We start from the raw sequence: 14,030 nt of genomic DNA on the forward strand, positions 1-14,030 counted from the left end.
CCTTTTGTTTCATTCTGTGCAGAAAAGTCACCAATCTCCTACAGTTTAGAAACTCCCAGTCTCAAAATTTCTGCCTTTGGCACAATTCCAGCAGTTGCTGGTCAATTCCAGCAGAGTGGAGTTAATTTTTACAAAATGATTTTGTAGTTTATAAATTTTCATCTTTATTTGTTTCACATTAGAGATTCTCTCTTGTACTGTGGAGTGAGGAATGGTATTAGATATTCACTGATTTTCACAGCACTTGTCTCTGTTAAACTCATGCTAGAAGAAGGAATTCTCTTTACAGTATTTATATTTACTATACTTTAGAACCAGGCAGGACAGGTGTTTGTCCTTTCATTTATTTCCCATTTAAACCTCTTTCAGGTATCAATGATATGACAAATTGATTATCCATAGAGGAGCTTCGTCTTTTTCTGCTTAGGTAATTCCTCTCAAAAGCAATGGAAATTACATTAAGCAACAATCTATTAAGCTAGCCAGCCCCCAGCCAGTTTACACTTTTGATGTGTTTTGTGTGACAGATCTCTAGATTATGTACAAGCTATGTGTAGTAGCAGCAGCACTCATTCTGTAAGGGGTTTTTTTGGTCATGTCTCATGGCTAAAATCCCTATAACTTTATAATTCTAGTGGTTTCTTCTGACAGTAAATTCTTTACCTGTAAGATTACAAATCTGTGTTTTCTCTATTTCATCCCTAATCCAGAGGTGTTCTGCAGAATGCTGCCCATCTTGCAAGGTTTTCCACTGTGGTATCAGGTTGACAGGAACTGCTTCCATGTGATAGGACTGAAACTGCTACCTTTTCATAATGAAATCAGTCTTTGAAAAGTCTTTTATTTTTGTGTTTGTTTTGCTCAGTGCACACTAAAACTAATGTAATATGGAAACAAATCTTCCTCTGTTGATGTAGGAAATGAAGTGTTTTGCCCATGTTTCCATGGAGACAATCAGACTGCCATAAATGAACATGAAACGGCTCTTAGTTCTGCAGAATTTAGCTGTTTTGAAATCATTACAAGTCATTCACAGGGGTCCTTTGCTTGTGTTCTGTGATGCCTTCCAAGAGTCCCAGGGTGATTTCTAGACAGTAAGTATTACTATCCCGATTTTAAATGCTGAAAAAGAGAGGGAGGCATAGAGTGACTAACTCATTTGTCCCAAGTCACAAAAAAGGCAATGATAGAAGATGACAACATAAGGGTGTCCTTTCCTTCCTGCCCCATTGACTAGGACAGCCAGTGCCTATGCGCTAAGATGCTAAGAATGCTAAGAACAAGTGTAAAGTTGGTAATTCTTCCATGGCATACTGTTTCAAAAAATGTTACCCATATTGCACCTAAGCATAAAATGAGCTCCTATATTTTATACTCAATAGCTGATAGTGTTTGGAGCCAAATTCTGTTTCATTTATCCTAGCAAATAAACAAAGGAACGTAATGGAAAAAGTAGAGGTTTTCTTATTTCCAGGGCTGACTGTCTTATCTAGTTTAACATTTAAATACAAGTATGTAGAGATACGCAGGGTGCCTGGCTGGGAATTGCTGTAACTGTTACAACATTGACATTCAGTCTATCGACAAATAGAGCAAACTCGTCAGCTTTTCAGAGAATTCATATCCAGAATTTTTATTGCTTGCCTAGCTCTCTACAATGCTGTATTAGAAAAGAATTGTAATTACACATACTGGAATACTGATTTGTAAAAACAGCCATTTGGTCCTTGTTTTTTGCTATTTGCTGACGGAATCAGTAATTAACAGTGATGCACTTTTGCTTCTGCATTACCTCTAAAAAATAAGCATTAAAAGATACATTTGTTATTCATGTTTTCAAATGAAATTTAATGACATAAAATATCTATTGAAGAATAATAACATCTGATTGGTAAGAGATTTTTCTCTACGAAAACTACAGAGGAGTTCTGTATTGTTTCAATTTTATTTTTTCCTACTCATAGTTCACAGTATTACACGTTATAGTTTTTAATCAAAGTCAGAAAAGGGTTCAGTATCTCTCAAACTTGCTATCTGAATTAAATAGTGGTAATTTTTTCCCCATTATCTTATTGCTTCAGTTAAAGTATAAATTACTACAGCTTCAGAAGTATTACAGAAGTGTTTCGTGACATACGATGCAACTTCTCTCCAAGCAAATCAAAATACCTGTTTGTATTCATCTGAAATGGGAAAAGTGTATCTTTAATTATGCATTAATAATTTAAAATATTATTTTCTGAAGAAGATATAACCTGTTTTGTTTTCATTGGCTTTGGAGCAAAATAATTTGTATTAAATGAAATCCCACTAAATAAATGATAATTAACTCCAGTGTAACAGAAAGCAGAAATAGTCTAGGTCAGTTCACAGGAAAAAGTATATCCGGGATTTCAAAATTACCATAGGATTGTCAAGCCCAAGCATTCAGAAATCTCAAAGTTATCTTAAATATACTGTCTTTTTTTTTTATAATGATTTGGAGTCTTTTGTATGGCTTTGATTTTTTTAAAATCTTTGTAGTTTATATCTTCAGTATTTCCCCAGCAGCAATGAGAATAAAATCTTACTGGCTTTTGGAGAGAAAAACAAAGTTCTGTTCTGATACTAGGAGTTGCAGATTTAAGGGAATCAGCAGGTATCGCAGGACCCAAGTTCAGTCACAGATAGGGAAAATGCAGCCTCAGCTTCTTAAAAAACTACAATCTGACTTACAATCATTTCACAAGATGTTATCAGCTAGCCAGTTCTACCCGTGTGGAGATCCAAGTGCTTTCTCTGTCTTTTCCTCATGCTCATTTGCTAGAAAATTGAGCTTGCAGGTCTGAGGGAGCATATGTCATTCCAGAAGAGGTATGGCTGGGACTGGGAGCACCCAGGGGACGGGGAGGTGGGGTCAGGAATGGCTCTCCTGCAGAAAGAGCCGGGCCTGCTTTGGCAGAGCAGTGAAAAGCTGGTAGGGTGGAGATCATTTGGAGTGAGTATCAGGATGCCTGGGCTTAGAGACGCTTGACTGCGTTGGTATGGGGTACCTTTGAAAAGCAAGCAGAGAGCTGAGGCTGACCAAAGGAAACAGTCATGTTTTTAGCTCTGCTCCTCTGCTGAGGATCTGCGAAGACAGATACTGCTGAACTGGATCCTCCCTGCAAGGCAGAAGCAGAGGTGTCTTCATTTTCTCATGTTCCACCAACTAAAGATTAGAGCAGTCTTTCGAAGCGCTCTACTTCCATCCCAGGAAGCTTGAAGCTGGCTCACCCCAGGGGTTTGAGGGATTCTAAAAGAGAAACTGTAGAGCTGCTGTCATTGAACATATGCCAAAGCCCTGTGAGTCCCGGAGAACGGGGTTATTTTTGTACCCTCGGTACTTCCTGGAATTAATAATTGAATGGAACATCTGACCAATGTCCTTCTGTCTGTAGGTTTCTTAGGTCTGTTTTGCCTTCAGCTTCCCAGGATATGCAGAAACACACCCTCGGGGATGACATGTAGAAGCACAAATTATCACATAGTGGAAGTGCTTGGAATTTAGAGAAGCATTATGGCACCTGTGCCAGATCATACTTTATTGAACCAATGCGAGTGCTCTGTACTTGCTTGTTGGTTGAACTTCTGCCTTGCAGGTAGGAGAGTTGTTTGTGAAAAGTGCACCTGGTGCTAGCAGAAAAACACAGCAAGTACCTAGCTGGATTTGACAGCTTCTTTTTTCCACTGGAAGTTTGTTTTTTCAGAATGAAAAGAAGGTGTTAAAAAGATAAATGTATTAGCCAAACATACCTAAGTATATGAAATATTTAAAACCTGCCCCATTGTAGGGAAGCATTTGAGATACATTTGCAGTATATTGAGATATAAATCATAATGATTCATTGTCAGAAATCAAACCAGGAACTTCTCTTTTATGACTCTTTAGCAAATCAACTTTGGTCTTGTACATGTCTCTTTACTAGTTGCTAGCCAAATACCTACATTGATGGTTGTGACTGATTATCACATCCACCAATGGAAGCACATTTCCTAACTTACAATCCTATCTTTTTTTTCCTTTTCTTCACTTATTTTCACTGCATCAGATTTCTGTATATTTGTCAAGCAAGTTCATTTAAATACTCGGGTTCTTATCCTTCGCTTCGGAAAGGAAATCTGTAGAGTCCTTTGAAGCATCTTTTGCTTTGGATGGCCCTCAGCAATGTCAAAAGCAATTATATGTCAGTTATGTGAAATGATTTTTGAAAGTGCCTGTAAAAATTAAAATAGATGTTTCTGTGCACTGTACCAACGTCTTCAGCCACTCAAATGTTAGAGTGCTCCAAAACAAAACTATACAAAAATACTACACGGTGATGGAATAAATGCTGACAGTTTGAGATGTCACTGTTTAACTGCCTTGAGAAATTCCATTTACTGAAAATAATTCACATACATGTTTGAAACATTCAGGCCTACAGTAATTAATTTTCAGCCGAATTGATTTCTGTATGCAAATTGCTCTGAGTAATTATGCAGAGAGGGAGCATGCAAGAGAGAAAGAGAGACTTAAATATCTGAGCTTGTTAATCGAAGACATGTTCTCCCCTAGACTTGGGGGAGGGCTAACACCAATTTTCTCCCTAATGAAGCAGAATGATTTATGCCAAGATTTGCAGAAGCAGAATAAAAAACATTGGTAATTATTTGCAATTGATATGGGGGGGGGGGTAATCTGTTATTAAATAACAATTTTTAAAATGAAAATTATTAACAATACCAGCTCTGAGAAGAAATGTTAACTCAGCTCCAGTAAACAACAGAGTCTTAGCCACTCAATGTAGCCACTTACCAAACTGTAAAATAAGAAAATCTGGGGCAAGAGTGTAGGCAGAAACCTTCTGAATGGCTATAAAAGCCTGGAAGTCCATCCCAGGCTTACTTGGGTGCCTCGTTCGTACAAGGGCAATGGGGTAGTCCCATTGCATTTGGATTAAGCTCTACCCACAGTCTAACCTCAGCACGTGGGTTGGTTGGAGTATACCACTGGACCACTGAAAACTATCATGTTTTCACAGAGAAGCAGAGCAATGTTCACTTGAGTGCTCTTTAAGTTAATATGTATGGGCATGTTCACCTTAAGAAAAAAAAGCATAAATTCATCATCTACTTTAAAGCTGAGTAGAAGCTCTAATTCTGGGGGAAAGTCTATGGTTTACTTCAAACAACTGAAATGTTAAAACCGAAACTGGTTTTAGCCATCATGTGTTAGCCATCATGTGTTGAAAACATGCCCTTTCCCTAACAAAAATCAAGGGCAAAGTTTGTAGAGACTTTTATTAATACATGTTTAAGCTGGCTGCGTGGCTTCTTACACGTTTGCTATACAACAGTTTTCATGGAAGTATATAGTAAAATTCCTCCAAGTCACTACTTAGCTGCTTTGATCACACTTTGTCTTTGGCTGTCACTATGCTGTAAGTGGAGACAAGATGCTGATTTGAAATGTTGCCTCTTAGATCTGAGGTTTGAGATGAGCTGCCATTTGAGCTTCATGCTGAGTGGGGAGGAAGCCAGGTGAGGAGTCAGCCTTCCGCCCCTGCCTGCCCAGACCAGCTTGCGTTCACAGCTATCTCATTCCCGCGCCCTAGCTGCTGGCTTGTATGGCCAGGAGCTCTGCTTTCCTTCTCGTGCTTGCTTGTGGAGTATTGCTGGAATCAAGTAATACATAATAATATTGAAATGCACACCTATAATGTAACGCATCATTTGATGGAGAGGTTTTGGTTTTTTATCTATCTCTTTTGTCTTAAAATATGCGCTAGGATCTCTGCATCGAAGACAGCAGGTCCCATTTTCCAGTTCATCATACCTTTCTCAACAGATGTTGTTCTTTTCTCATATAGTCAGAACAGTTCCAAGGGGATTGCATAAAAGCAACTGCTCTTGACATTTCATTATGCAGAAGTATTTTTGTCATTGAGTGATCATAGTACTTATTGTCAGGCAATTTTGAAAACAAAAAACCCAATATTTACATAATGCTGTTTCTTTTTGATTGTGTAGTTTGTTTCAGCTCCACTAAACAGCTATGAGTTTGAAATTACTCTCTTCCCCCAAACGAATGGTCATAAAAACGGAATCAAGCTCATAAATCTTTCTGTGAACTAGTTGTACAGTTTCTGCAGGATTACACATCCATTGCTGCAAGACATTGAAAGTATTTATTTGTTATCACCCTTTTAAAGTCAAATGTGTGAAAAATAAATTTACTGTGTTGTGATTAACACAATGACCCACAGCTGCAGCGTATAGAGCTACAGTCTTTTAGAGCAACTTCTTCCTGTACTGCCCTTGTCTGAACTAAGGAGGTTCCTGCAAGTCATAAGTCTTCTTTTATAGTGGGAATATATAAAAACATGAAGTGTAATAGAAAAGTATCTCCAACACTGTTGTTAGGTCTTTGTCCAACACTGATTTATACTGCAAACTCACAGCCTCTGGTGAATGGTGCAGGGAGGGGAGAGCAAAGTGTGTACAGTTCATAAGCAAATATTCTCTGGTGTGCTTTCTGGAGCTGCAAGGGAAAGGGATTTGGGGTGGAACTGGTGTTTGTAATCCTTTTTGGTATTGGAAAGAGATGTCAATATACCGTTAGGAGGTTGTCCATGGTCTGATGCAATCCCTGGTGTTTATTGTTTACCAGTTATTCTGGTATCTCTGTGAGATAACCACAGAAGTTTATTAGTTTTAAGAGGGTTACTTAGGTTGCTATATATAATAAAAGCTTGACCAAAAAAAAGGAGTGCAAGTGTTTTGTCTCTTGATGACAGGAATTCTGATTCTGCACCTCTATTTTGTATAAATGGCCCTAGCACAGGTTTTGGGTCACTGCGTACATATGAAAGCCTTTCCCCTTTGCAGTGCAATCAGCTGACCTGTAGAGTACAATTTTCCTACAAAAACGTTGTGGCCAATGAAGCAGAAACTTTAGCCCATCTGAACACTTCACTTGTGCTCTGCCACACAGGAAGAGACTTCATAGCCCACAGTACCAGGACAGCTGGCCAGAAAACAGATGTCAGCAGCAGAAACATCTAGGTGTTAAGTGAGGAAGAGTAAGACTTTTGAGCCAACATAAAAAGCCAGAAATTCTAAATTTTTCCAAGATAAAAAACTTCTGAAAATGATTGCACTGAGAGATATGCAGTACTGTATTTCTCTGTATTTCAGACAGCTTTCTCCTGGGATGGATACCTCCCTTGGAGACCAAGTGTGCAGGGATTTGAACAACATGGGAAAAGCTCGGGACAGGAAACTATGAAGCCTGGACTCAAAAAAAGATAGGCAGGGTGACTGAAGTGGGTTTTCATCAAAGAATTTACATTCATGTGAAACCTTTCATTCCAGTTCTGGCTCGACAGGTATCCTCTCCAAAAATTTTGGACCAATCCTCAGCCACCATCAGCTCAGATTAAGTAACATCAATTTCACCTTCAGTCTCAGCCTAAGGAAAAAGTAGAAAAATGTTCACATATTAAAACCAGTCTTGAGGTATTTTTGTTATTACTGTGCAGACAGACCTGAGTAACTATGTGCAGACTCTTCGACATAGAAAAAGTATGGCTGTAGTTTTCCTTTCAATCTGATAAAATAACATCTTTAAAATAAAAACCTTCAAATTTTTGCTCACTCCTCTTCCCACTTTCATTTATTTATTTGTACTTTTGGCTCTTCATTTTCAAGATTTCATACTCATTGCTTTAGGGCAGAAAGAACTGTGATGACAAATATGGTTGTTATGTTTCATCTTATTCCCAAGGGTCTTTTCTTCTGCAGATGATGAGCATCTGCTCCTAGTCATGTAGAAATCTGATTAACAAAGCATGATCTTTGATTAGCATATTTCAGAAATTGTTTCTTATTATGAGCTCTCCTTAGGGCTTGTGTTGCTTAGCAGTAGAACAACCTTCCAAACTTATTTAACATGGTGAGGAACTTTGCAGACATATAAATCCCTATTTTGACCCTTTATGTTCATATGGATCATGCATTCTGCAGAAGTGGAAAAAAACCTCAAGAAATAATAATCTGCATCATGGGGTTTTTTGCTGTCTTCTGACAAAGCCCACAGTTTTGCTTGTATTTAATAAACTTCCTGCTACTGTTTTGAACTGTAGGCAAAGGCTGTTTATAATGAATAATAAATGATGCTTCTATAGTGTGTCCCATTTAAGGATCTTCATAAGCTTTTCCACGATGAATGAAATAATTAATCCAATATATAGGTGGGGAAAAGCTTTTTTTATTATTATTGCCAGCATTATTATTCTTTTCAGATTTTAGAAGCAAGACACGGAGGTAGAGAGAAGTTGAGGAGGCCTGATTTAAAAGGAAATAGTGACTGGGATTTCCAACCACATCTTTTCCCATTCCTTTGCTTCAAACTGATGACCATTCAACAATGTTTTTCTTTTTCAATAGACAATCTTTTAATTGCAAAATATTTGAAAGTTTTGTTTCTTTTAACAATAATATATTGTGTGATGCTATTTCAGAAGGTACATACTTCAGAAGTGCATGCATTTTTATTGCCTTAGAAGACCTAAGGAGTTCCTGAAGTGGATATAATTCTTCAATTAGAGTAAATTTTACTGTGGAAAAAATGCTAAGTATTGAAACTGTGCATGATGTCACAAAGACCATGGGGGCCTAAAGCTTGCTTCTCTTCTTCATGACAAACTAATATTGACTTGCAAGGCCAAACCCACATCCCTACTCATGCAGGGTCTTACTGATAGAAAACTATGAGCACAAGGCCAGAGTGCTCTCCAGCAGCCCAGCAAGGTTGGCAGCTATTAGCCCTGGGCTCCTAGCCAGTTTGCACAATGGTTTCTGTTGATGCAGCATTTTGCATCAAGGATGTGTCACCAGCAAAAGCAGACAACGTGCATGAGCTCCAGTAAAAGAGCAAGGCCAGCTGTAAGCAAGCAAAAGTTCTGGTCATTAAATTTTTTCGTGTGGATATGACCTTTGAATTACATCAGCCCACTGAACCTATGATCTGGTGACCGTTCATGCTCCAAGTGGTACTTACTTATTAAAGGCTTTGCAGAAGGAGGGTATGTTACTCTGTTTTGCAGTTTAAGAATATCTACGTAGACAGATAGGTAAGGAAATTGTGGCTTGCTATTTCAATCCCTGTCAAATATCTACCTCGGTCTTTAACTCAGTCTCCGGTGAGAGCAAAGTAAGAGGATTAAGAATGTGTATCTCACCTGCTGTGTTCTGGGAATTTAAGGAGCGGGGGATGGGCACTTCTCATGTGCATGTTAGTCTGACTTGGAAAAGACACCAAGAGGCAACAGCAAAACACCCCTGAAGGGCCTTTTTAGCCTTTGGTCTTTTCAGTGGGACAGACCCTGGCCGCTCAAACACTGCCTATATATTTTCCTAATGGCAACTCATTGGATGTTGATGCCTTGTTGTTTATGGTGCAGGAAACAGATGGTCTTTTCTCCTTCCTTGCTCACTTCACCTTTTCTATCAGTTTTAATGGCTTTAAAAGAAAATGCTTTTAACACTTCTGGTTTGTTTTTACGATTTCCCCATGTCTTGCACCAAAGGCATTCCACTAAATACATACGCACTAGTGAAGCTCAATTGCCCATCACAAATGTGTAATGGGTGTTAATGTGGCAAGAGCTTGTAGCTATGGCTGTTTAAACCAACACCGAACAGCTGCAGCACTTTAGCACTCCAGGAAAACAGAAGAATCCTCTGCTTGTTGAAAGTACGTTTGCTGCCATATAAAGAAATTTGGTACATAGCAAACTGAAACTTCTTGTACTTCAAATAGTATCCTTTAAAAGTTTCTCTGATCATTCAGTAAAAGTGGGAAGCTTAGTTATCATAATATGCAATAAGAGGTTTATACAGTCCCCAAAATGAAACTAGGAGTTGCCCATTTCCACGAGTGGCCCATTATGTGGGGAGGGAGGGGAGAGGTAAAATGGGATTTGAGGGTACATTGAAGAGGCATAGAAAGTCAAATCCATGGCAAAATAATGTCCAAAAGAAGCTTATCTAAAAATCACTTCTTAAAGGTGAAATTTCTCTGTATGTCTGTGACTTCCCTTCTTCTGAAGTATTTGTATAACCATTTTTTGAATATTTGTAATTCATCCTGGCAGATACGTTGTATTGCTGATCTTTAGAAGCATCCTTTTGTAAAAGAACGAATTTAGATAGATAGCTTTTCAAATGGGACTTGATTGCAGAAAAGTATTTATAAAAGATTTTCCCAGGTGGGATCAGTGCTCTAATTGGAGTGGTATCCAGCATAGCACTGTATCGCTCCTCTTTTTTTTATTTCCAAGATTACCAAATCACCACTCATTTAAGGAAGCGTTCTATAGAAACTTGGCAGGAGCAGACAGACTTGCACGCTGGCAGGACAGCAAATACTGTCTGCCTCTGCTGAGCTTCTGTAGGGACCAGGAGGCTGCTCCGGCACCCACGCCAGTGCCTAATGCACCAGCATCTTCTCGCCTCTGTGAAGGAGCAGCTCCTGCCTCGACTGAGATCAGACCCTCGCTCACTTTGGGTGCTAAACAGGATGATCCCAACCCAAATCCTAATTTTACCACATCAGGCCTCTGATATATGCTTAATATCTTCATTTATTTGAGAAGAGGGGAAAGGTATGTGCAGTTCTAGTAAAACCCAGTGTAATATGCCATGTGCTAATTTCTTCATTTAGTGTTAGGAGACATTTTTGTGTATAAAGAAAAAAAATAAAGGGGCTTTTCAGACTCTCACTGCTCCTTTCTGAGTGTGTTTGGGGAAAACGGTTTATTGCAAGCTAAATGAGGATCTTTGCAGGAGCCTCCTGTTAGAATATTGGCAGTGTATCGCTGTGCCACTTCGGTCTCTGAGTGCCCTTTTCAGATAAGCAGGGCATATGTGTGTGTGTGTGCACACGTGTGTGCACATGTGTGTTAATCCTTGTGTCGTGGCTAAATGCCAATTTTAATGCTTACTTTCTGTCTGCAGGCCTTTAAGTCTATTTGCATCATCATTACGGTCCAGCATTATTCACTCCTTTGAGTCCACTATTGTGCTGCCTTGCAGTATGCTGTCATAGAGAGGCAGATTTTAACAAGAGGATTAGGAAATGTGTATGTTCAGGAGGAAGGTTCATGGGATCTTTCCTAATCAAAACTGTAAAGAGGGTACCAAAGCATAAACCCTAGTACCCTGCACTTTCCAATGCAGGATTGCATGTCACTCTTGCACATTGATGACTCCTGACTAGCTGCAGTACCTCAAATCATCCATCGCATTAGAGGGAGAGAAGCTCCCTGTACTGCCGCCATGTCCTTTTCTCCAGCAGCTTAAGAACTGTTGAGAGAAAGATTGACCACTGTGTTATTCATCCTGGGCCTGATGGAAGTACTGAAGATACATTTCTGGGCTATGTGTCCCTGTCTGTCCCCCAGTCCCGTCAGGCTCCTGTTGGGCTGCTGGAGAGAAGGACAAAGCAGCAGTGATCACTCTGCGGGGAACCACAACCTCAGACCAAAGCAGGGATGCTACCACCAAGAGGGGGAACATTGGATAGTGTCGGAAGGAGAACAAAGAGTGTAAGGACTGACTTTAGAGGAAGAAATTTCTCTGGGGAGCATTAGCAGGGACAACAGCTTGGGCATATTTGCTCTGAGGTAGCAACTCATCATGCTTTCTAATCTCACTTCTGACAGCACTGTTAGTGATGTAAACTGTTGTATAAAAGCCCAGGATTATTTTATTGTTATTACTGCTCTTCTACTTAAGCATTTTAAGTACAGGAGATGCTTGTCTGTAAAAATTAGAAATAACTTCTACAAAATAATATGCCTGTTATACATAGTATCTGTGAAACTAAATTTATTAGCACTCTGCAATATGTCAGTTATTAGACAGCTTCTAAAATACCAGTCATTTTGTTACTTGTGAGTGTATTTCATTCCACCATAACTTTGCTATGAAATAAACAGCATGATATAGAGTATTATACCAGAACTTCATCCCAAAGTATCATGTCTAATATTAATGTGAATGCCAAGTTAGACTCAGATCACTGTTCAATAATCAGAGTCTTTAAGCTCTCCATCTATCTTTCTACTTAAACATCTCTATTTAACATGCAGTCTGAAAACAACGGCACGTACTCTAAAATGGCAAAGTATTTATTCACTCAGATGTGGGAGTGTTCATTCTAACCAGTTGTCATCTGTCAACCAAGAGATAACTTTATATGCATTTCTCACTTTCTTTTTTAATATGTCTGGTTTTTTATAGCCCTTGATCCATCCAAAGATCCATGTTTGAAGGTGAAGTGCAGCCCACATAAAGTGTGTGTCACTCATGACTATGAAACTGCTATTTGTGTAAGCCGCAAGCAGCTGGTACACAGGTAAGGAAACTTTAAGTTATTTGAGGTTTTTGTGTCTTCACAGGCATACAGTATGATGAGAAGAAGTAAAATGAGAAAACTCCAAAATGGACATGAAAAAACATACTCTTAAAACATTCCTTTAAAGTTTAATTTGCATTTTTTTTCCAAAAACAAACAGAAGTCTTATTATTTATAACTGAGGCTATTCCAAAAAGATGAACTGGAACATGGTGCACCATGTAGTCTGGAGTGCAGAATACTATCCCAGTTCTGGGAGTGGTTTTCTCCTCCCAGAGAGCAGTAACTACACATATGTTAAAATCTGAAAACCTGGAATATGAAAACATTGTGTCAGAGACATCTACAGTTCCCGTAACTTAATTAGAAGCAATTAAAAATATTAATAAAGGGCTTTTTTTTAAACATATCAAACCTCTGCTTAAATTTAGTAAAGAACTGAAAAATGTTGGTGGAACTTTGTAGAGCATCTCCCTGGTGAGTCACATAATTACAGAAATCTCCAGATCTGATGGCTGAATGACTGAATTAAGAGCAAATAAAATAGCTAATATGTTAAAAGCTTTGGCCAAGATGTTCAAATTAGACTACAGAACTTCACCGAAAGAAGCTATGAATAAACAAAGAAAAGCCTCCTTGAGCATAGGTTGAAATATGCTATGAACAATCAAGAATGAAGATATTTATAAACAATTTTAGAGAAAACAAACTAACATTGCCCTACTTTGGAAGCAGAACAAGTAGAAACAGCAAGGAAACCGGTCTCAAGTATCTCCAGAGGCTCTCTGAGTCAAGACCCGGAATAAAACTGAAGAAATAAGCCCCTCCACTTGCCAACAGATGTCAAATAAAACTGTACTGCTGTAATGGGCAACTTGGAATGGTTGGTCTGTACTTTAAGAAAAATACGTTGTCTTGCTTTCATTATATTTGAGTGACAAATCTGGGGACTGGTCTCCAATTGCTTTCCCTATTTAGTAGTGAAGCAAAAATTCACCTGTAACAACTCAGGTCCCTCAATGTCATTGTCAGCTGAGATTGTAGTTCCACAACTGTTTAAGCCAAACTAAATTCAGGATGATCTGATTCCCAGGTATTAGTACTACATCTCATCTTACCTCACTGCTACCTGCCTGAGGAAGCTAATACAGTAAAAAAAAAAAAAATTGCATTTGATTTATAATACAAAGTTAATGGTGTAATGTGCATAAGGCAGTATGTTTAATCTTTGGTTTTCAATATGGAATGAACCCTGGAAGGGTGTTAGGAGTGTGTCTATGTGCAGTGCTTACATTCTAATGACATTTTTGGCATTACGTAGCTTACATTTTCTAGTTAGGATGGATTTAAAGTGCTTACATTATATAGTAGTCCTTATGATATATAGACATAGATGTTAAGCCAAATGCTTTCTGAGCTATTTCCAGTATTTAATGCCCCAAAAGTGGTCAAAATGATACAGAGTAATGGTATAGAGGAGGAGCTGAATATCCTTTTTTTTCCAGAAACCAGGCTGTGTTTCATGTGATCTCTCTGTGATTTCTCCACTGCCTGCAGCTATTTCAGCTAACCTTTGAGGAGCACTGTGACTATGGAGATGAATAGAAAA

The 14,030-nt window shown here is 38.6% G+C and overlaps 1 protein-coding gene across 1 annotated transcript in view; it reads left to right on the plus strand.

Annotated features, from left to right (window-relative positions):
* Positions 1 to 14,030, plus strand: part of SPOCK1 (SPARC (osteonectin), cwcv and kazal like domains proteoglycan 1) — a 328,609-nt gene that overhangs the window by 177,671 nt on the left and 136,908 nt on the right. Inside the window, exon 4 of the mRNA XM_075056562.1 lies at positions 12,307 to 12,421. Coding sequence (XP_074912663.1) covers positions 12,307 to 12,421 — 115 coding nt within the window. The remainder of the gene's footprint in view (positions 1 to 12,306; positions 12,422 to 14,030) is intronic.

Source organism: Buteo buteo, chromosome 24 (genome assembly GCF_964188355.1).
Source record: "Buteo buteo chromosome 24, bButBut1.hap1.1, whole genome shotgun sequence".
NCBI classification, from domain to species: domain Eukaryota; kingdom Metazoa; phylum Chordata; class Aves; order Accipitriformes; family Accipitridae; genus Buteo; species Buteo buteo.